The sequence below is a fragment of the Oryzias melastigma genome, linkage group LG19 (assembly GCF_002922805.2).
Source record: "Oryzias melastigma strain HK-1 linkage group LG19, ASM292280v2, whole genome shotgun sequence".
Classification (NCBI taxonomy): Eukaryota; Metazoa; Chordata; class Actinopteri; order Beloniformes; family Adrianichthyidae; genus Oryzias; species Oryzias melastigma.
In genome coordinates, this window is record NC_050530.1 from 16,127,547 (window position 1) to 16,150,215 (window position 22,669).

Below are 22,669 nucleotides of genomic sequence, written 5' to 3' on the forward strand. Positions count from 1 at the left end.
TTGGAGCACAAACATGCAGGCGAAAGAAGCAACAGGTTTAGCTAGCTTTGACAAGAACAGCAAATGTGTTCAATCTGCAATTACATTTCTAGTAGTTAAAACATCCGGCATGTACAACTGGTTAAGAGATGTTATGTTTATAGAATTGATTACTGAAAGACATTACAGACAAAAAATCCTAAAGGGAAAAAAAGACTGTTTTATTGAGTGGGACCTGGTGGCAGAAAAGATGGCGGCTAAAAATCGTTAGCTGGAAGGAAGTCCAAGATCGGAACATCATTCCCCCCATCCCCCGCCACACATTTAGGCAAAAAAAATACTCTTGTTTTTGGTTGAAAAAGAACTAACGACCCTAACAGACATGTTTTTCTTTTTTTTGGCATTTTAAGCTTTGAGTTTTTGCCAAAACCTAAAATGCTATTTGACGTACTATAACTCTACACGATTTACGTGAATTAGCTGATCTGGTAAGCAATAGTTTAAAGCAGCTCTTCACCACTATGCAACAGATTACTAACAAAAAATAATTTGATTATGGTACGACAGAGCTGATTCCCGTTGATCGCGTAGAGGATTTAAGCTAGCTGCATTCAAACTGATCTGGAGCTAAAGCTTCACTGTAAAAATCTTAACAGCTTTACAAATGTGAACATTTCTGTTAATATCCTTTAATAAAGCGTTTACCCTCTTTTGACACATTTTAAGCTAACCTTGAACACTAAAAAAAGTTTGGTCCTGTTGGTATTATTTGTAGAAAAGCAAAATGTAGCCACAAGGTGGCCCAAGCTATCGCCTCATTGTGACGGTCTCAAAGTCTGGATAAACATAGGGTTGTGTCAGGAAGGGCATAGGGCACAAAAATCTCTGCCAGACGAACACGTACACACTGGCCGTGGCAACTCACGTTCAAGTGGCCACTTTTAATGGAAAGTTTATGTAAACGTACAAATTTTGCTTCCAAATTCTTGCGTTCATGAGTCGTTACACAAGTTTTGTTCTTGGGTTCTATGCTCAAATCGCATTTAAAAGTTCAACCAGTTGAAGTTTTCACTGCTAAAACGTGAAACGGCTGAACGTTGACCAATCAGGGACTTTGTTTTGGAAGTGGCATATAGGCGGCGTCCTTTTCAAACGTTGTTAACATTATCATTGAAGAGAATCTAATAATTATCGGAATCGAGTGTGAAAGAAAAAAGCTCGCAAAAATTTTTGAATCGCTTTGACATTTTGCACCAACCCTCTTCCAACTGTAGGTGGCAGACATGTGCTGGCAAACAGTAAAAAAACAAGAAAAGAAGAAGAAGCCCTTTACTGTCGCACACATACAGTCTATGGTCGCACACTGCTTGTTCGATTTGAACACCGCTAATTTGTTCTTGATTCCGCAACACATTCCCAGAGTGAATGTAGCATCAGAGAAAGCTAAACATCAGAATTTATAGATTTCAATAGAATATAGTTTATTGGTAGAGCAATATGTTTCTGAGCTTGAATGTTTTTGTTTTCAAGCATCAGGAACCTGTTTATGCAGACACCTAAGAATGTAGGTTGTTTTTGGTAGAGAAATGAAATATGAGAGTGCACACGTGCGCTGCAAGGTGGAGGGAGATAATGAAACGGGCTGCCCTTGAATGAGCTCAACAATCGTGCAGCCAGCACCCTTTCATCAGGCTCGCCGAAGAGGATTTGTGCCTCAGTGATCCCATTCCTATCAGTTACTCAGTAGCTCAGGGGGCGTTTGCGGTCTCCTCTGTGGGTTAGCATTGGAAGGAGAGGGGGGGGGATTTGTGCTCGCTATTCTAAGAAGGCATTGGCGATAAGGCCGCCACACTTGGGTTTGGACTCTCAAACACTGGAGCTGTAAATTCTCCCTGTGTGGAGCAGTGTGTGCATGAGGAAGTGAAAGGGACCGCATGGCAGCTCATCCATTATGCATGGAGTCTGCATTTCCTTCAATGTTCAGTCTGCATTTCCCATGTTGCACCTGGATCACCTGTAAATCCATGGGGGGGGAGGTTACTAGGCAACCATCGCCTGTTTATTTCATTCTTTTGCCTCTATTTACTTGAGACACTTACACAGGTTCTGAATTACTGTAAATGAACGAGCACATGGGAGTTGATGTCACTAAAAACACACTTCACAAAGATCCAACACTATTGTGGGTTTGACAATCATCAATCATCTGAAGGTACTTTGTGTATGACAGATTGAAAATATATCATTTTTATTTCGTGTTGCAGCTTGCAGTCCGAACAAGTGAAAGAGTTGTGTTTCTTTGTATGATTTACAGCTCCTTGCAGAGATATAGTTATTTTAAACAATATTTTTGTGAACGCCATCATAAAAATTGTGGCTGTCTGCCACAAATAAACATAATTTTTATGCTTTTAACACTTTGCTAAAATAAAATAACATGTTAGGAGGATTTAATGACATTAATAAAATTACAAAGTTTGTATTTTATCTCAAGCCAAAAGCAAAAAGAAATAAAAAATACATAAACATACATGTCATAAAATATTTTTACATGACTTTAATCCAGTTTTAACCAACTTTGTAATCCAGTTTTAACCAAAGCAGAGTTTTTTTTATTCTTTATCTATGAAGAAAAAATAGAATCTATTATTTATTAAGTTTATTCCCAAACTAAAAATCAAATTTAATTATATTTATAATGTATCGTCATGTATTTCTGTTTTAGTGTTTTTATGTCTATATTTCTAATTCCATTCGTATGTCTTATTTTATGTTTTATTACGTAGTCTGTGGGGGATCGGGAGCGTTGAGGACATTCTGATGTTTATAATATTTTTTATTAAAAAAAATCAGTTTCACTTAAAAAATATGCTTGTTTGATTTGATTTGTTAATTGACACACATGTTAATCTAAGTTGAATTGTGATATATACTGATATGTCCAACACTTTATTAACTGATATACTATGTAATTTATATCACAATATCATATAAGTCATACATTTATACTTTTTTTCATTGTGTTTTAGTTTCTGGAATTTTGTTTTCATCTGTAATTAAATTAATTAATTTAAAATGTATTGTTGTTTTTATTATTATTTAATTTCCTTTATAATCCTGTCTGGGAAGGTGTTGCAGATTAGCAACAGCTAAATGCTAGCATAATGATAGTTATTTGTAGTTTTGTTAGCTTCGTTATGTTGTTTTGAAAAGTTCTGTAGAACTAAAGCTGGAGTTCACATCATATTTAAGTTTTTACTGGTCATTTATCACACAGAACCAATGTTGCAAATCTACTACATCTCAGAACTCATTATATCTAAAGGTCTCTCACAAAAAAGTATTTTTTTACTTTTCATTTTTCCAAAATATCATTTTTTTTCTGTTACTAAAACTTAATTTGTTAAAACTTAAGTGTTGTCATGATCTTTGACATGTTTTCACATTGAGTGATTTGTTGGTGTGATTTGAACTTCAGGGCCACCATAGCTTTCCGACTGTAATGACATTACTGGGGTCATTTTTAGCTTTGCTAACAGTTGGAACAAAAAACTGAAGAATTTAATAGTTTTGAGGCACAGCATTATTTATCGCTCTTCCATCACTTTGCCTATCAACAACAGCTGTTAGGCGAGTGCTGAGGCTGCTGTTAAGTGCACTTTTCTCCAAAAAACCCAGCAGTGTTGTCATTTCTTTAAGGATGACTTTGCAAACTTAAGATGAACTCCTTTCTTAGCCATTTATGATAAGCTAAATATGGTTCCAAACTAAACTTAAATGAACTTTACCATCCTTCCTAATGAAGTCTTCAGAGTCACACGTGCACCTCTTGGGCTCCTCGTACTTTCTCAGAACATTCTCAGCCTCTCCAGGGAAGACTGGCAATTATATTGAATGTTTTCTTCTGTTGTAAATAATCGTTCTCAGTGTAGAATGATGTGCTTTTAATTGTTTGGACATGACCTTAGAACTCTGCCAGAACTAATGGGTTAGTAAAAGCACTTCTGTCAAACGATCAAAGTGTTCTTCTGCTTGTCAAAGTGTTAATGGACACCTGAACGCACCACAACCCATCTGCCTTCACTTACAGAGGTGCTCATACTTCCATCCCATGAAGTCAGTCTTTTATTTTTAGGATGTTTAGCACTCACTATGCTTTTTTATTGCTTAAAACTGTAATATTTTAAAAGTGTTCCCAGTGATCTTTTAATTCAATTTTGCCATTTTTAGGCAAAATCTAAAAACTTGTTTTCTAGTTTGTGGACGAGACTTTTGGCCCGGAGTAAGCCCGCCCCCACTTCCCGTCATCTATCTATTTACATCTAGCTTACGGCCCCTCACACCCCAGATCTAACATTACTGGTGCAAAAAAAAAAGTCAAACAATATCGGAGCTAATTAGTCCTACAGTTTTGAGAAAACGGAACTCGTGCATGGATCTAGTCGTCTACTGGCGGGACCTTACAGCTTGCCGTAGTACCTTGGACATCACATTTACAAGCTTTTGTGATAGAAAATGTTTTAATAATAATTAATAACACATAGAAATCTTAATAAGTGTGTCTTTTACAACATTTTTTTCTGTTTGACTTCAAGACTTGTGTTTTCTTTTCTTATAGCTCGTATATGACACTGTTCTGCAGCTGCTTTTTGTTGAATGTGACGGAGGAATTCTCAAATTGCCAAAGCACAAAGACACCACCTTGACAGTCAGACAGGCAGACCTGTCATCAGAGTCAAAGAGGGCGGGGACGAGGAACAATAGAGAATACCTTCAGATGTCCCAGCACAAATCGTGACTAATGCAAGTGTTTAAAAAAAAAGAAGAAAAAAAAAAAATCAACCAATGCATCCTAAAGCTCCTCAGATCAGACGTTCACTTCCTGCAGATTACCCCTCACTCTTTACAAAACACTATTAAAAGGGCTTATGGGAACTTTACCTGACTTTTGATGACGCATATCAGACTGCTGCTCCATCAACACTACAGGAGCTGTTGTGTTTAGCCACCAACAGGAGGCTTTGGTGCTTCTCCTGACCACGAGGGGAGGTGTGGATCGGAGACGCTCCTCCTTTTAAGTCAACTGATCACAGCAGCCACCATATCAACAAAGGCTCCCTTTAAGCTTATTAAGAGTGATTAAAGAGCTTAACCGGGCTCACATCTTTGGCATAGAGAGAGGAAATAGATGTTGTTTCCGGAAGCAAAAACACAAAAACGTGAAACAAAAATGGCTGCTCTGTTCAAGTGGCTCGTTTTGTGCCTCCAGCAGATGGTTGCTGTGTGATCTGACAGGTGGGCTCTTGAAGCAAACATCCCTACTACTGCTGCTGCTGCTGCTGGTGGTGCAACGCCGAGTAATCCCTTAACCCCAGCAATTTCTTTATAACACCAGCAAGCAATTTCCTGAAGAATGCAGCAAAAGTCAACACTACAACCAAGCAGGTGATTCAAGGATTTTAGTTTTTGCTTCCAGATAATGACACCGATGTATGTCAGACACCACGAGGGTGGAGCTAAAGCTTAAATCCCTAAATCCACCACTTTGCTATCAAACCAGGGAAGCACGAGAAGAGGCAGCTGGTGGGCAGGCTGCTCGGCTCCTCCTGCCAGACTATGAAGAACAGAAGATGTTGCAGAACTCTATAAATGCTTACAAATGATCTATTCCTGTTGTCAGAACTCACTAATGAAAAAAGAGATTATGTGGGGATCATGGAGTGGTTCAAGTTTAGCAAACAGGATGACCCGGGTTCCAGGGGAAGGGTTTGGCACAACCCAAGGTCAGCAAGTAATAATATACACTAGATTAGCAGCTTCACATTAACACTGATGGAATTAGAGCTGAGTGGGGCAGTAAAGTAGGGAAAGAGTCAGTCTGCTGTTTGGGATTAAACCAAATTGAACCTCTAAAAATGGGAGGAAAAGTGGAAAACACCCACCTGCAGCTCACACCATGCCACCTCCACGGTGGTCTCAGTGTCCAGTCCTTTGTAGACAGTCTTGAAGGATCCTCTCCCAATCTCTATGTTGAACTTCAGGTACCTTCCATCTGGAGAGGTGGCCACAGCTTTGGTCTCCACGTCCTCCTTCTCCTCCAGCTCCCACTGACTATCAAACTGGATGCGAGACAGGATTTTGTTCTTCTTGTTCTGCGCTTCACTGTCAGAGTCCGAGCTGCCCCCCCGGGCTCCATGCTGCGCTTGTTTGAGGCTTTCCGCGGGCGCGTCGGAGCAGGACGCAGGGGAGGAGGGCGGCGGGGTGTCGTCGGGCTTCTCCTCCTCCTCCGCCCTGGACTCGGTCAGCGTCAGGATGTTCTCGGCGGACCAGGACAGGGCTTTGGAGAGCGCGCCGCTGTACAGAGGCGAATCGATGTCCATGCTGATTTTCTGCAGCCCGTAGGAGTTCCGGCGCGCGCCCAGACCGTGCGCCCGGAGCACAGACGGCACGCGGGACAGGCAGTCGTCGCTCATGTCCACTGACAGGCCAGGAAACCCGCGTCCAGGTATCTCAACCTGAGCGTGAGACATGGCGCCACGATCAAGGATGTCCTGATTTGGACCTAAATGTGAGGATGACATTCAGATTTAACCTCCAAATACCATTAAATACACAATAAAAATCATAAAAAATAATAAATAAGATGTAAAGACTTTTTAAAAAGTGCACAAACAAATATAAAATACTTACTTATTAGTAGAAAAACATATTTCGGTGAAGGCTGGCGCGCTTTGACGCTGCTCCCGTCAAATAATTCGCCTTCTTCTGTGCACTAAGACTTAACCCATAGCCTCTCTGGCAGCCAATATCAACACAACGCTGGTAGGCTGAGTCCCGAGCGCGCTCCGTGTGTGCGCTCCCGGCTCCGCCCCGCGCGCCCTGACGCACGGATGGACACGCAGATGGAGCACTGACATTTCGATCTTTAAAAGTCTCATAGATTCCATCCAGAAAATATTGATTCCTCACCAAAAATAAATGAAAATTGTATTTGTATTTTAGGTTTAATAAATAAATAATATAAAAAAAAAAATCCAGAAAGGATCAATGACATGACCTCTGACATTTTCCTGTATTGATTATGTAAATAGATCTTGCAGGTTAAATACTCCTATTTTATAACTCGTGCATAGGGGTTGCTTTGACTTGACACTTCACTGTTTAACCCACGAGTTTTCCGAAATGTTGCAAAAAAGAAAAGAAAAAAAGTCAGTCGCGAAACTTGGCCAGCAGGGGGCTCTACAGAGCAACAAAAGTACACCCTGAGTTTTATATTTTTGTTGTTTTTTTGTTTTTTTTTTTTCATAACGTGTGCAAAAAAAGTAAACAGATATAAGAAAGTCTTATTTATTCTCCTACCAGATATGAAAAAAGAAAAGGAGACAACAGGAGCATCACAGTAGCTACAGCATGATAATAGGAGGACAGCCACCTGTACATCGGATCCACTAATTGTGTGCAGCGGAGACGAGACACGCTCCTGCTCCTCTTCTGGAAGCATTGTTTCTCTGGGAAAATTAAGTCCACCTGGTGTCAATATATTCTGAGAGCTGTTTGGGATCGAGATGATGATAAATGTGTTAACAGAGAAACAATAATAAGAGAAAAGTTACAGCTGATAGGGAAACAAAAATCTTTCCCCGTTAAGTATTTAGACAAGATAAAATGAATTCCCCTCATCGCGTGTTGATGTGGTGACGAGTTGTCACCTTTATTGACCATCTTATGATTCCATGGAGATTTTATGTCTGGAAAAAAGAACTAAAAGGCGACAACGACGCATCCGTTTGGCTGGGCGTGGAGGTGCACCTGACGAAGCCATCGATGGATCAATGGTATGACACGAGGGGCCGGCAGACGCACTGAGAGTTCCAGCGTCCCTTCAGAAGAATTTGACACCTTTCCCATCGTCCATGGTGATGATCTCTGCTCTGCCGTCAGTCTGCAGCGCCTGCAGAGAGCGCAGCAGCATCCATTCTTCCAACCCGTGAAACTCTGCGGAGAAAAAGACAGGAGTCCAAACTTTACGACTACTCTCTAAAAAAGGACAAGAAAATACTCCAGTCAAATGTTAGGATTTTATAGCAAGAACACACAGTTTATCTGGCAACCAAGATTGATAAGAAGAGAATGAAGAAAATATTTAGGCATTTATGAACAATAAAATTGTAGACAAATAGCTCCGTGTACATCTCCGTTTTCGTCATCTGAGCTGGCTACTGGCTCAAAACTGTACGGCTGCAGAACTCCAATATTGCTCACCATTTTTGTTGCATCTATAATGTGAGGGGGTATAAGATAGCAGGAGAGCATGTAAACAGAGAGCTCTCAGAAACAGGATGGGAAGGTGGGGTTGCTCTGTGTCAACTCAGAGTTGAATTTCTAATGAACTCCTGCTGCTCTGCAGAAACTATGTCCTAGAAAACCACATAGGTTTTGGGATTTTGGCTAAAAAAAGCACAATTATAATTAAAAAATCACTGGGAACGCTTTAAAAATAGATCAAGAGATGATCAGAGTGGGACTTTATTAAGTATTTATTACATTTTATTATTATTAAAAACCCTATGAGGGATGGTCTTAAAACACTTGACTTGTATGAAATGTTTCTGCTTTTTTTATCTGTTTCTCTTTACCACTTTCATTTAAATCCACAAAAAACAAACAGGAAGAAAACACTTTCTTTAGATGGTTAAATGGATTAATATCCATATTTTGAACCCATCCTTTGATCAATCAATCACTTTATTGATATAGAAGTTTTCATCAACATGCTTTTAAAGACAAGGTGCTGAACAAAAAAAGACACATATAAACATTTTAAAATAATAAAAAAATCATTAGGCACATTAGTTAAAAGCAACAACAATAAAACTGACATAAAAATAGAAAATAAAGGAAATAATGTGGCAAAAATGTGAGAACTGCATAGATTAAAACCATAAAATCCACAAAATACCTAAAAGCTCAACATATAAATAAATACGTTGATTAGTTAGTTCTTGAAGGTTGGTAACCAGGGGCGGACATACCATAGGCAAAGGTAGACGACAGCCTGGGGCCCCTAACACTTTTGGGGCCCCAGGCTGAATACTTAAAATATTTCTAAAATATTTTCCATTTTTTGGCTGTCTAAATCAAATAAATAAAATAAAAAATAATGAGATGGCATAAGACTCATCATGTAAGTGTTTAATCCTCCCTGTAAATCTGCAACAATGAAATATTCTGCCAACAATTTAACAAGCAGAGAGAGACTCTTCCGGGAGTTTGAAAAGAAAAAAAGCGGTAAAAAAATCAGCTGTGATAAAAGGAAAAACCAAAAAATGTGTTCCTGCGCTTCCAAAAGTGCAGGAAGAAAGACAAAATGGGAAAAAGGACAGTTGAAGGAAGATAAAGAGGTAAGAGAGAAAGAACAGTAAAGAGGAGGGACAGAAAGTTGTCATTTTGAGAAATTAAAAAAAAATTCTAAGTATTGAAGTATTTTTTGTCTTTTACCTTCTTTAGTAAAACCTGACAAATGAAAGAAATTGCTTAGATTATAGGTATTGATTGTAAAAAGAAATGATTAATTCAACCTCTGCACAGGGCCCATCTTACTGTTTGCCCTGGCCTATGGGGTCAAATCAGAATCTGCTGAAAGTGAACGAAAAAACAGATGGAAACATGAAAAACAGGGATCGTAAATTAAGAAAAAAATTAAAATTTGAAAGCAGTTTTAAACTCAAGAATACACATTGAAAATTTGAAGAAATTATTGAAAATTAGAAAAAATAAAATTAAACATTTGGAAAAATAATATTAAAAAATTGAAGAAATATCAACAGTTTGAAAAAAAAAATGTAAATTTGAAACTTGAAAAAAAAAAACAACCTAAAACTGTTATCAATTAAAAATAACGTTTATTTGTAATTTCCTTTTTTGTTTTTCATTCTTTACTTTCAGTTCTCTGTTTTCAGTTTCAATTCAGATTTTTGAGGTTTTTCGCTGATGAGCTGATCCTAATTTTAAATGGGGGCGGGGCTTTGAGCTCATTGGCTACGGGGCCGGGTTCCCCTTGAGGGGACTTGACAATGTTCTGTGGTAGAAAAGACGTCATATAACCATTACTTCTTAGGGGATCATGGGAAACATGTCCTGGTAGCCAATGAGCTCAAAGCCCCGCCCCCATGTAAAATTAGGATCAGCTTAGCAGCGAAAATTCAAAAACTCTGAATTAAACTCTAAAAAAAGAGAGCTGAAAGCAAAGAGGGAGAAACGAAAAAAGAAAAGTTGAAAGTACAAATACACTTTTTAAAATGGTAACAGTTAGTTTTTTTAAGATTCAAATTTACATTTTTTTTCCAAGTGTTTTTCCAAGTTTTCAATATTATTTTTTCAAATGTTCAATTTTATTTTATTTTTTCAAAATTTCGGTAATTCCATAAATTTTTCAATATGTATTTTCAAGTTTAAAACTGCTTTCATTTTATTTTTTTTTCAAATTTACAATCTGTTTTTTCATTCTCCTTAAGCAGATCCTGATTTGACCCCATACTGGTCCCTCAACTGCTAAGTCCGCCACTGTTTGTAAGGACAGAAATCAGAGAGATAGGAAAATCCAAATCCATGAAGACATTTAATAACTAGTAGGATTTTAAAATCCATCTTGAAGCTGACAGAGAAAGGTGTAGAGACTTTAGGAGTGATGCGTGCTCTCTTCTTCGTATTAGTTTAAACACGTGCAGCTGACTTCTGGACAAGCTGGAATCTGCTAATAGATTGCTTTGGAAGAGCAGATAAAGAGCACTGCAATAGTCCAGTCTACACCTGATAACAGCATGGATTCAAGTCTCTGCGCCGATTCTAGAACGAAAAGGTCGAACTCTAGTTTATTAATGAAAAAAGGTAGTTTTAGTTGTGTTTGAGATGTGGTATTGAAGTAAAGATCTGCAAAGAAAACTAACGTGATTTTTTTTAAGTTACCTAAATTAAAACCAGAGTTTTGAAGTTTGAGAGTCTTTTCTGTCAGCTTCAGGCCCAATGATCAGTTTCAGACAAAAATAGAAGTTCTGATCATCAACCGGACTCTAAACACACTTCATGGTTCAACTGAAATATTCAACCTTAAAACCTTCAAAATTCTAAAATTATAAAAATAAAAAAAGTTTGAATAAAAGGAAATCCAGTAAACAAAGAATATATAAAAATTCACTTATTTATATTGTGTGTCTTTATTTCAACAGTGACTCAATAAGATCATTTACATTAAAACAGAAAAAAAGAAATACCTTCATCTTGAGTGTCGTCTCCGTTGGAGAGCTCATAAAGTGTAAACACAGAGTTAAGCATCCCGTTTTTGGAAACCTGAAATTTCAGAAAGGAAATGAGTTTTTATTTGAGAACAAACATCTTTGGGAAAATAACTTTATTAATTTAAACACTTTTAATACATTTCCAGTGATGTCAGACAGAAGCAGGAAGTCAACATGAGAGGTTTTTGAACAATTTGTATGTTTTTCACTTGAACAAGAAAGTATTCAGATTGAAACACATTTGATGGATTGATATTTTATTTAAGAAAAATATGTAAATATATTAGATTATAGCTTTTTAGGATAATTTCCATCTTTAATCCCTATAGAAAAGGTTAATGAGCTCTAAGTAAACTGACAAGTTAAATCCATTTAGATGTTTTTTGTCCTTTTATTTAATATTTTTTGTTAATTTTAAATGTTCTGTTCGTTTAAAAATTCTCAAATTAAACAATTTAAATGATTAGTTTTATAAAAAATGTTTTTTCATAATCAAGCAAATCTGGTTAAAACAGAAACTTAGAATTTGCTGAATTTATAAATGAAAAAGTAAAAAAAAAATAAGTTTTATATTAATTTAGTTTAAAATGAAGTAATACATAAAACAAACAAAAAATAAAAGCACTTAATAACTAAAAATTGTATGTATATTAAAATATCTATCAGTAACACACAGACACAATTATCAAATCATCCTAAAATCATGAATCATTTACTTATACATGAAGCAAAGTGTCAGACTTGATGTACTTGACTTCCCTGGACGAGTATCAACAGACACTCCTTGTTTGTGTGCGAAATACTCAGCAGGAAAAGTGTGGACGGGTTTGCTTGAGTGCATGTTTGTTTTGGGCTTCAGCTGCTGCGGTGTTTATATTGTGTATACAGTATACACCTACAGCGTCTGTGACGTACCGTCCAGCCATCAAAATGTGACTCTTGTTTAAGTTCAACTCGTCTTTTTTGGTTTAAATCACACTGATAGAACCACAGACACTTTTAGATCCTATGTTTTTATTTATTTATTTATTTTTAATGTGTCTGGATTCCCTCACTACATCATCATATAGGACACTCACCATTTTTCTGGGTGTAGAAATCTGTAATTCTGAAATTCAAAGTTCTGGAAATTTCCCAAGAGTCTCTGTAAAAAACTAGCGTGCATCGATGCTCTCTAGATTAACAAAAAAAAAAAAAAAAAGAAAAAAAGACAACTATACATTGCATTTGAATGATTTGTCATTTGAAAAAAAAAACTTTATTGAAACTTTTATTTGTTTAAAATCATCAAAACACAGTTAATTCATAAATAGTCTTTCTAAAATGTTCTTTTTTTTAGATTTTTGATTCAGCAAACAGGTTACGTTATATTAGCCGTTTAACGAAAAGCAAAGCCTGCCATAAAAAATGAATAATTTTACTGTTTTAAGAATATTTCACTAAATTAATATGTGATCACTGTCATTGTTCGCATGACAGTTAAACACATTTGAAAAGATTTATATAAAAAGTTTTTTTTTGTATTACATGTAGATTTGTCTTAGCATTATTTTTTAATTTAATGTCAGGATTAACATATTACTTTGTCAATTCAATATTTTGTTGTAAAGTCTAACCCCCTGGCTAATTATTACTATTGTTGACGTTTAGTTTGATATGTTTTAGATATTTGCAATTATTCCCTTTATGCATAACTGAAAATGAATCTACAAATTTAAAAAAGTGTCTTATTATATTGACAAAAATACAATTCCCTTTTTTTTGGTGTCAAAATTAAACTGCTTGAATTAAATTCATGTAAGTATGATTAATTGCACTCTGTCTTTAATTGAAGCCAAAGTTACAGTAAAAGATGCATCAAACAATAAATATGTTATAAATCAAATAAGAAAATCTATGTAGTGATCAAAACTGTTTAAATGACCCCAATTTTAATATTTTTGTTCAAAATATTTTTAAAGTTTAATTAAAGACTTACTCCAAAAGGGGATCATGTTTTTAACATTAAGCATTTTTCTAATGATGGAGGACATACTGTATTTAAGGAAAATTAAGCCTAAAATTGCATTTCTAAGTATTACTCTATTAAAATTGTCGTGAATCAGGAGAAGACAAAACTATGCAGTTGGAATTTCTAACAAACTACTGCTGTTCTGCAGAAACTATGTCTTTGAAAACAACAAGTTTTTGGATTTAGATTACTTTAAGAGGTCAGCTTCATAATCTAACAAGACCAATCAACCAATATCTGAACATAACCTCACATTTTTGTGACTTTCTGTGATGCTGGTTGTCTCAAAAAATCAGGACAACACTGAACAACTAACAATTACACAAAAGAAGAAGAAGACTTGATTTGAATCAAACAATAGAAACAATATTAAAAGTTTAGATGGAAACTTAAGTAAAAAAAAAAAACATTTGTTTCTGTTACAGAAAATACTTTAAATCTAACTTTGCTGATTCAGGATGCAGCAGATCTAACTATTTGACATTAAGAAAGGAAGACATTAATTGCCATAAATGCATCAGTAGAGCTACATAATGTAGAGTCAATCTTACAGATTTAAGCAGTTATCATCTTAGGGGCATGCAGCTCTAAAATTAAAATGTAATAACGACCAATAATATGCATTAGCTTCTGTATAAACAAGTTCTGCTGTTTCCGTCTTCTCAGACTTCATTTGCCCCCAGCTGAGAGAAGAAGGGAAGTTCTGAACTCACCCACTGGTATATTAATTTGCCCCATTCCTCCGGTCGTCTCCACATGACTAAACAACGCGACTTATTTTTGTCCAACCATTCCAGGTTGCCTGAAGTCAGAAAAGCAAAGACATAAACAAAGCTCCATTACTTACAAGTGAATTTGGCACAATTATGTAAGAATTTATTTTTAAATAAAGAAGTAGGAAAAAAAGAGTGGGTGGGACGAACCCTTTTTTCTCAGCTCCTCAAACACAATTTGAATCGCTTCGATTGACAGTTTTCCTGAAATTCTATTAAGGATGAACAAAATTTGTGTCTTAAATTAAGAGAAAACTTTCAAAATAAAATCCCAATGATAATCATTAGACTATATCGGGGGCATAAACTGGTGAAGAGGCTGTAAAACCTGGGAATTGGTTAAAGAGAAATTAAACATTAGGATCTGAAAGGTGAAATTCCAAATTTTATTTCCCCTTAAAATATATTTTCTTCATTGACTGTGAGGGGTTTCTTAGCAGCTTAAGGATACGTTCTATCTTCTTGTTGTTAAACATGGGGCTCTCTTGTGCTTCCATGACATCCAGGGTGTACAGCTTGTGATGCCGGCAGTAGGACAGAGCCAGGGAGCACCAGGCCGCCAGTTGTTTCTGTCTGGTGTCAGCATTGGGCTGTAGTCTGAGCAACAAAAAAGGAAAATATATTAGCAGGGGCATGCTTTGTTTTGATAAAAAGTTCTTATGATATCAAAATATAACATTTTTACAAAGTTCTGAGGCAAAGATATCACTGAGAAATGTTCCAGTATTTAGTCTACCCTAAATTCATGTCAGAAACAAATAAATGCTGCAGTAAGGAGACATAAAGATAGTTTTTTTTGTTGTTGTTGATGTCCCTTAATGATTCTAAACAGGATAATATCCTAATAATGAAATAAAGTATGAGGAAAAATGTAATTTCATAATCATATTGGACTCGTTTTCAGTTATTTCAGAGACTCATGGCAAAAAAGCTTAAACATCCAGAGTCATGGGGGTGTGGAGTCCCTCAGAGACGCCGAATGCAAACTCTCTTAAAAGCATCAGGTCATGTAACGGCATTTCAGCGAGGACAGAAAGTGACTAATTATTCTAAAAGTCCAAAAAACTCAGAACTTTAAAGAGCTTTTTTTTTTTTTTAAACAAATCCTACTTTACACACAATCCTACTTTACACACATTCAAAATAAGCACAATCTCATGAGATTTACAAAAGAGAATTATTCAAAGGTAAGGTTTTGTCCACTGTTTATGATTACTAGCTTGATTTCATAAGGGAAGGCAAAATTGTGACAGAATAGGCTAAAAAATAATAATAATTTAAAAAACACTATGACACCTGCCTCAGAGTATGGCTACTGACAGACACCGTCTTGTTTTTTTTAGAAGAATTTTAAAGATATTTATCATTATGAAAAGTTTAAAAACACACACACGCATTTGTTAGAGAAAAAGCATCAACGAGTTCTAAGCAGCAATCTCCACCCGAGTTTAATTTCAAATAATTGCTATTTATTGCAGAAAAAAATGAATTTGCACTATAATCGTGTAATAGTGTTGTTTACATTACATCTTAGGATAGTATGCATTCTATTTTGATTTAAAGTTTGTTTTAGAACAATATAAGACAGAAGAACAGCATCTACATGCAAACTATATAAAATGTATATTGTGTTACATATTTAATCCACACAAAATAAACCCATAAGAAATTAAGGGGGAAATCCATGCTTATTAAATACAACTCTCATTCACCTTTTATGTTTTCAATCAATAATCCTACCTAAAAATATGCAAATTATATCAAATGTATCTAAACATAAAAAAAATCCCTTTATGAATTGCCAATTGAACAAACTGTGTTTGGCTTTTCTACACTAAAACCCAATATTAGCTAAGTGACATCAGAACAAACACACTGGTCGTTGTGTTGAGACAAAAAGTCAACATTACAGATTTTTGCTCGGAGTTTTAAGGAAAGCTAACATTTACAAACAGATTTAGCACAGACACACTGTTCCCATGGTACACTGGTTCATATACAGTTAAAACACAAAATACTGTGTTATTGTAATAAACTCTTAATATCAATATGTTTCTTCGTTATTTCACAGTAGGTTTGTTGTCATCTTTAAACTTTTTAGCTTACTCATAGCTAAGCTAACTTTAAAAAAGCACAGTTTATATTCTTAGATACATGTGCATTTGTTCGCGCTATAATGAGCAGCTGAAATGCTCAAAATAAGTTGTTTACTGGGCTAATTAATTAATTTGAAGAGTAAACCTAGTACTTCCTTAGCATTTTGTGTTATTTAGCCGTTTGCTTAAGGCGAAGATGCCGTCTCGGGAAACAACGTTCCTCCGCTCAGCGACTAAATACGATAAAGAGTAAAAAAGATGTAAACGTCTCCTTGTTAAAGTTAGTCTTTGTTCACGCTGACTCACGTAAAAAACGGAGGAAAGTTGTATTGCCAGGGCCACTCGAAACTCATCGCAGTGGACGCGGTGCACAAAAGCTGACAGCTTCCGGAAATGGTTCCGGCACACAAATAGTTCCGACTGACCACAAACTGATAGAACGGAATGGAATAAAATAAAATAAAATAAAATAAAATAAAATAAAATAAAATAAAATAAAATAAAATAAAATAAAATAAAATAAAATAAAACAAAATTAAATTAAATTAAATTAAATTAAATTAAATTAAATTAAATTAAATTAAATTAAATTAAATTAAATTAAATAAAACGAAGAATTGCATTTTCTTTTCTTTTTTACGTTACTAATACATGAGAACAAAGAAACATCCATCCAAAAACCTTCGGGGTTCAATATACTTAAAAAAATCAAATTAGTTCGAATTACCTTTTTTTTTCTTTTCTTTTTTTAAGTTGTTTGATGATGTGACTGTACTGATTAATCTCATTCAAAAAATGTTGGAATCTTGGTTTGGAGTTGGACCATTTAGCATTATGAATATTGAATTTGGCCAATAACACAAACAACTGTGTAATGAAAAATAAAACCTTTGTTTGCTTTGTCAGTGACTTAGTAAGGTAACCCAGAATAATGTCTTTATATAAAAATGTTAGTTTCTTTAGTTATATTTCCAATATAATTTCCAACTTCCATCCAAAACATATTTGTATGTATGCAGTCCACAAGCAGATGATAAATTGTTTACTCTTGAGTCCCACAGAATATAGACTGTTCCATGTAAACAGCAAATCTAATCTTTTTTTTTTTGGATATATACAATGCAATATTTTACAAGACACCTATTTTATTTTGTTATTTAAACAGTATTTGTTACCAATAGTCCAAACATAAGTCCATTTTATGTCCACATATTTCAAGTCCCAATAAAATCTCCCAACAAAAGTTGTGGTATGGAAAATATGTTTTATTTGCTTATTGGAAAATGAATCAACACAAATATCCCCATTGGCTAAAAAAAGTTCTTTATTGACTGGTGTTACATATCCCTTTAAACAGTTGTAGTAGACTGGTTGGAATGGCATCTAGCACTGTTGCATTTTCTTTGGTTGGAACAGGAATATCGAATTTTGAAAGAAATTCTTCATACTGTATGTCAGAAGAATTTATGTCGTCTCTATAAAAAACCTCAAAATAAAATAAAATAATCCTATCTGAACATTATAATTAGGTTTTGTTATGAGCACTCTATTTTTAAAACTTGACCTGAGAAATATTTAGTGATTTCTGAAATATTACAATGTCTTTCATCAGAAGTTACAAATCACATTACGATAAATGTGCAAAAAAAAAAAAAAAAAAAAAAAACCCAAAAAGTAAAACTGTTAAGCAAAGCACAATAGGGGTGGGATTAAATGAATTCACTTCCTCTTGCTCCTATTCAAGCACATTTTTTGACAAACTTCACATTTACTGAATTCTATGAGTTGTGTGTTGCACGTAAAAGCACAAATATACCAATTTATGAGTAAGAATCATCATAATGGCATCATTTAGATGTATATGTGGGTGTTTATATAAAGATGTATCTCTTACTTTTCATAATTAAATTTTCCAATCAGGTCTCAATCAAATATTCAAAGTTTAATATATTCATGTATGGCTTTATTTATCCTTTTTGTCTTCTTTAGTATGTTTTTGTTTGTATTACTTAAACTCAATTCAAAATCCAAAATAATTTGTAATTAATTTTGTTAATAGCCCAGTCCTATATTTGCGTTACAACATTTCACACTATTCTTAGAACAAATTGCATCTATTTGACAGATTTATATATATCAACCACTGGACTTTAAAAAAAAAAGTGTCATGTGTATCACATGTGACCTATTCCTTTTGTAATCTGTTACACTTTTCCAGCGTTTCCATTATAACTCCTTCCTTTCATTTACACATCTTTTTCAAGGGACACAATAAAGAGCAAGCATCTTTTCATGACAATTCTTTTATTTTGAAAGAACTATGCAAGAAGCATTTATTCAACCAACTCACAGCATAAATATGCCATCCTTTACTATTTACAAGACATATTTTTCTCTTAATACCCTTTTTTAAATTTATTCTCAGATTGATTTAAAGTTAAAAAATAGTTCTAGTTTAAATTTCTGGGATGTTATTGTACAATCTCTTCAAGGAAGCTTGGTAGAAAAGTACTCGATTCTTACCAAGATCCCATCAGCAATATAATGCATTTATTATATTTTATACATTTCTATATTACAAAAACATTTCAGGATAAAAGAAAGGCTTAAAAGAAAACACAGTACTAGAATGCAATTGTGATGAGAGACATGTTGCTACTTTAAACACATGTAAAAGATTTTAAAAATTAGAAAGCAATTTTTAAACCTTGTAGAAGAAATTATTTTCCATTTTGAGGTTTTTCTACAGTGTGATTAAGAAAAAACCTGAAAAAAAATCCAAAAGCATAAGAACTTAGAAAGTGGCTTGTGAGATTTAAAAACCTTAAATGTCAAGGAGTTATTTTTTTAACAGAAAAAACAGCTTGTTTTAGATACAAAACCCTCAAACATCTGCTACCCTGTGGCTCAAGATTGAATCCCCCCAATACTGCCAAATGTATTTCATTTTACTAGATTAAAAAAAAAAAAAAACTGTTAAAGAAACTTTCAGCAAAAGACAGAAGAAGCATCGTGAGTTTGCTTCAGCTGGAACAGAAGATGCGCTCGTATTCATTCAGGATGAACTCCACAATCTGGTTCTGGAAGATCATGTGCATGGCGATGTTGGAGGACTCTTTCTCAGGCCGGAGCAGAGTGGGGCCGAACACGATAGCCACGTTCTGAACAGTCATGCGATTGTCCTCACCGTACTGAATGAGCCTGAAACAGGTGTTGGATAGAAAAAAGCAGCTTAAATTTCTTCAAATAAGGAACTCCAACTCCTATTTTCACACGTATGACATTAAGTTTGTGTCCCATAAGAGCATAGCATTTCCCTAACACAAAACATTGTTTTAAACAACAAAAAGGAAGTAAAATTTACCATCTAAAATGATAAAACGTCGACTTTAAAGCACAAAAAAGTCAAATAGTGTCCTTTAATAGTTTAAATATATCTATAAATTATATTTTTTGCAAATATTTTGTTTAAACATAATTTTTATTCTAATATAGTAATACAAAAATTAAAAGTACATGGTTAAAATATGCAAATAAATAGCTTAAATAAACAAAGCAAACCTGTGCAAATGCTCAAAAAGCAGCGCCATGGTGTCATGATTAGCTTGAGGAAGTGATCTGACCAGTTCATAAATACGCAACAGTTTTGTATTATAATCAGGAATTCCTAGAAAAACAGATGGAAAATTTCGGTTTATGGCATATATTCTTTAAAAGGAAAAAATGCATAACAAGCTGATTATAAATGAAAAAATTCTCACTGATGGCAGAGATGAAGGCTTCAAAGTGACTGTAGGGGAAAAGCGGTTCAGGAAGCTCTCGGAAGAATAATTTCAGTGCTCCGGTGATGACGTGAACGTCTTCCCATTGACCGTCCTCCAGGTTCAGCTCCTCTGTTTCAGCAAAAAAAAAAAAACATTAAAAAAACAACAGGGGGCACTGCTGCACAACCAGAGCTAGAGTACTAATTTCACTGAAAAAAAAAGTAAAAAACATTACCATGATCTGCCTTAAAGCGAAGTTTTTGAATGACAGCAAGGTTTCCACTAACTCTGTACAATCCATCAATGTCTAAACCTGCGAACGGAACATAAAGATTTAAGTATAAGATGTCCCTTTAAATCAGGGGTCTCCAACCTGGGGCTCCAGAGTCACATGTGGCTCTTTCCATTGTGGCTCTATGGCTAAAGAAAAATAAAGTTTTTCGTTTTTTTTTTAAAAAAGCTAACGGTACTGAGCTAAAACATTTTAGACGTCCGATTTTTGTGAGCTGTGTGCCACAGAAAACCTATTGGAAGTCAGAATTAAGACAAACTGGATTATAAGACAATTTTTTCTATTTTTGAACAATATTTAAGAGCACCTTATGGGTTGAGAAATACACGAGTCACAATTGGCTCCGCTTCATTTTTTGACTGGGCTTAATGTATTTTTTGGCAATTATCTACCACAAATGGCAAAAAAAAGGTGTCTTTTATTTTGAAAAGAAATCCTGTGAACCTCTATTAAAAGTTATAAACTGTTTCATATTATGAAAAAAGGGTATTTTCTCTTAATATTTATGTTTTATTCATGCAAAAACTTTGTATTTATCATAATGGTAGCGTTGACATTCCGTATAAATCAGAGTTTTTTCATAGTTTAGCCAGAGGTTCGGCTTATACTTAGGAGCGACCTATTTGTGTGCTTTTTCTTTTTTAGACATAAATAGACTAATATATTTCTTATTTTCCCAGTAAACATTGGTTGTCCTTTAGTAGTTGCTTCCTCTGACAACCGCTAGAGGGCGCTGCAAATGAGTATAATTACTTGCAACTGACAATGGCAGAAGAAGTGTCGTCCAAAACAAACATGGAAGAGAATCTGATTGGTTCCCTCTTAAACTTTGATATTTTTCTTACACATAAAATGATTAGTATTCTTGTATTTATTTATTTTATAAAATTTTTTTGCTACGCTGGGCTTGGCAGAGTGTTCTGAAACGTCAGACTTTTCTCCCAAAAGCGCGACTTATACTCCAGAGTGACTTATATGTGGTTTTCTTCTTTATTTGACATTTTTTGCTCTTGCGACTTGTACGTAAAATCCGTGTCTTATTTTTCTAAAGGGTGAAGTGAGTTTTTGTGGCTCCTGCTGGGATTTGTTCCATGAAAAGTTGATCCGAGTGGCTCTGTGAGTGTTGAAGGTTGCAGACCCCTGCGTAAATCATCGATAAACTCAAAGTATCTTACCCCTCTTTTCCACCGCTTTGATGCATTTTTCCACAAAACTGGGAACCGTCGTCTTTTCATGTGCACACAGCGTATCCAGAGGACAGCCAAAGACATTTTCTGCAGCAAATAAATATTTGACAAAACTAGAATATGAGACGACAAGTTAAAAAAAAATAGAAACTGTTGGTGAGAGTGAAACCTAATATTGTACTTCCCATTTTAAATAGAAGCTAAGTGGAGATATTTATTATCTGTTTGACGATTTTAATGTTTTTTTTAATTAAATTTGTATTTTTTTAGAACAAAAATGCTACTAAAAGTTTTAAATTATTACTAAATGTTTGACGTTACCTCTGAAATATCCTTTTTCCTTCACTGCCTCCAACGTAGGACGCTTCATAAGCAATTTCATCAGCTTGGTTCGAACCTTCTTGGGGTCCGTCTCCCCCGAAGAGCTGGGTGAATTTGTGACGGCCGGCTTAGATTCTGCAGAGAGGACGTCGATCAATGAAAACACCATTTATTTTTTTTAGAAAAAAAATGCTTACACTTGTGCAACTTACGTTTCCGTCTGTCTATGGTGCTGCTGGGTTTGTCCTCTGCAATCTTTTCGTAAATGTCTCCATCCTCTTCTTCAGGATGTTGGTCCTGATAATCCTGAGGGACACATTAAATTAGGACGTTCGCAGAGGAGTTTAGCACAAGAAAGACCTAAAGAACAATGGATTAATTTGAAAGTTGTCCATCCTCATTCGTGTTGCAAATTAGAAGCGACTTGAGCGCTTCCAGATTATGAAATTATACATTTGGGAGTTACTTAAGTTATATTACCATGTACACTAAAATTTAAATATATACTTCATACTTTTAAAATCATTCATTAGATAATATATTTTTGAATAAATGAAAAGAATAAAAAGCTCAAATAAAATTAGAATTATTCCAGCTCCTTTCATTTATTAGTTTCAATTTTTTAAAGAAAGAAAAAAGTCCTGAATTCTGTTATTTTCTGCACATTTCTGATTAAAATTACCGGTAAGCACATATAATTGAAAAAATACAACTTTATGTTAAATACAATTTTTCTGAACCTTTAATTGCTAAGTTTGATACAATGAAAAACAATAAAAATAAAATAAATAAAAATGTATTGACAACCTTGCTCCATTAAAAACAGCAGATAGCTAAAAAAAAAAAAAAAAAAAAAAAAAAAAAAAATCACACTTAAAAATGCATAATATTTATTGTCTAATATTGCCTTTTATTTACATTTTTAATTCTTTAAACACATGCAAAAGCAAAA

General features: G+C 34.7%; 3 protein-coding genes across 9 annotated transcripts in view; all 3 read right to left on the bottom strand.

Annotated features, from left to right (window-relative positions):
- The window catches only part of wnk4a (WNK lysine deficient protein kinase 4a), a 49,760-nt gene extending 42,591 nt beyond the window's left edge, over window positions 1-7,169 (bottom strand). For 5 of the 6 annotated variants that reach the window (XM_036217275.1, XM_036217273.1, XM_036217272.1 and 2 more), the window contains exon 1: window positions 5,922-7,169. In XM_036217275.1, coding sequence (XP_036073168.1) covers window positions 5,922-6,560 — 639 coding nt within the window. In that variant the 5' untranslated portion in view covers window positions 6,561-7,169. The remainder of the gene's footprint in view (window positions 1-5,921) is intronic. The other variant, XM_036217274.1, reaches the window with a different exon arrangement.
- A 143-nt stretch (window positions 7,170-7,312) lies between these two features.
- Window positions 7,313-16,586, bottom strand: vps25 (vacuolar protein sorting 25 homolog). The gene is made up of 6 exons (XM_024285802.1): window positions 16,460-16,586; window positions 14,509-14,654; window positions 14,208-14,261; window positions 13,998-14,086; window positions 11,250-11,325; window positions 7,313-7,974 (listed from the first exon to the last, which is right to left on the bottom strand). Exons 1-6 carry the CDS (start codon window positions 16,504-16,506, stop codon window positions 7,862-7,864), a joined length of 525 nt encoding a protein of 174 aa, XP_024141570.1. The 5' UTR covers window positions 16,507-16,586; the 3' UTR covers window positions 7,313-7,861.
- Window positions 16,587-18,438: 1,852 nt separating this feature from the next.
- arhgap27 (Rho GTPase activating protein 27) overlaps window positions 18,439-22,669 on the bottom strand; it is a 30,582-nt gene continuing 26,351 nt past the window's right edge. For both annotated transcript variants that reach the window (XM_024285298.2, XM_036217276.1), the window contains exons 11-17: window positions 21,930-22,023; window positions 21,718-21,852; window positions 21,385-21,483; window positions 20,153-20,230; window positions 19,915-20,046; window positions 19,715-19,820; window positions 18,439-19,354 (exon numbers count right to left, since the gene is read on the bottom strand). In XM_024285298.2, coding sequence (XP_024141066.2) covers window positions 19,177-19,354; window positions 19,715-19,820; window positions 19,915-20,046; window positions 20,153-20,230; window positions 21,385-21,483; window positions 21,718-21,852; window positions 21,930-22,023 — 822 coding nt within the window. In that variant the 3' untranslated portion in view covers window positions 18,439-19,176. The remainder of the gene's footprint in view (window positions 19,355-19,714; window positions 19,821-19,914; window positions 20,047-20,152; window positions 20,231-21,384; window positions 21,484-21,717; window positions 21,853-21,929; window positions 22,024-22,669) is intronic.

Excerpts from the sequence above, each read along its gene's own strand:
- vps25 (XM_024285802.1), bottom strand. The coding sequence starts at position 16,506 with ATGAGTTTCGAGTGGCCCTGGCAATACAACTTTCCTCCGTTTTTTAC. Across the intron at positions 14,655-16,459 it reads AACTTTCCTCCGTTTTTTAC|ACTACAGCCCAATGCTGACA; the intron begins GTGAGTCAGCGT and ends TTTGTTGCTCAG. Across the intron at positions 14,262-14,508 it reads TAACAACAAGAAGATAGAAC|GAAAACTGTCAATCGAAGCG; the intron begins GTATCCTTAAGC and ends ATAGAATTTCAG.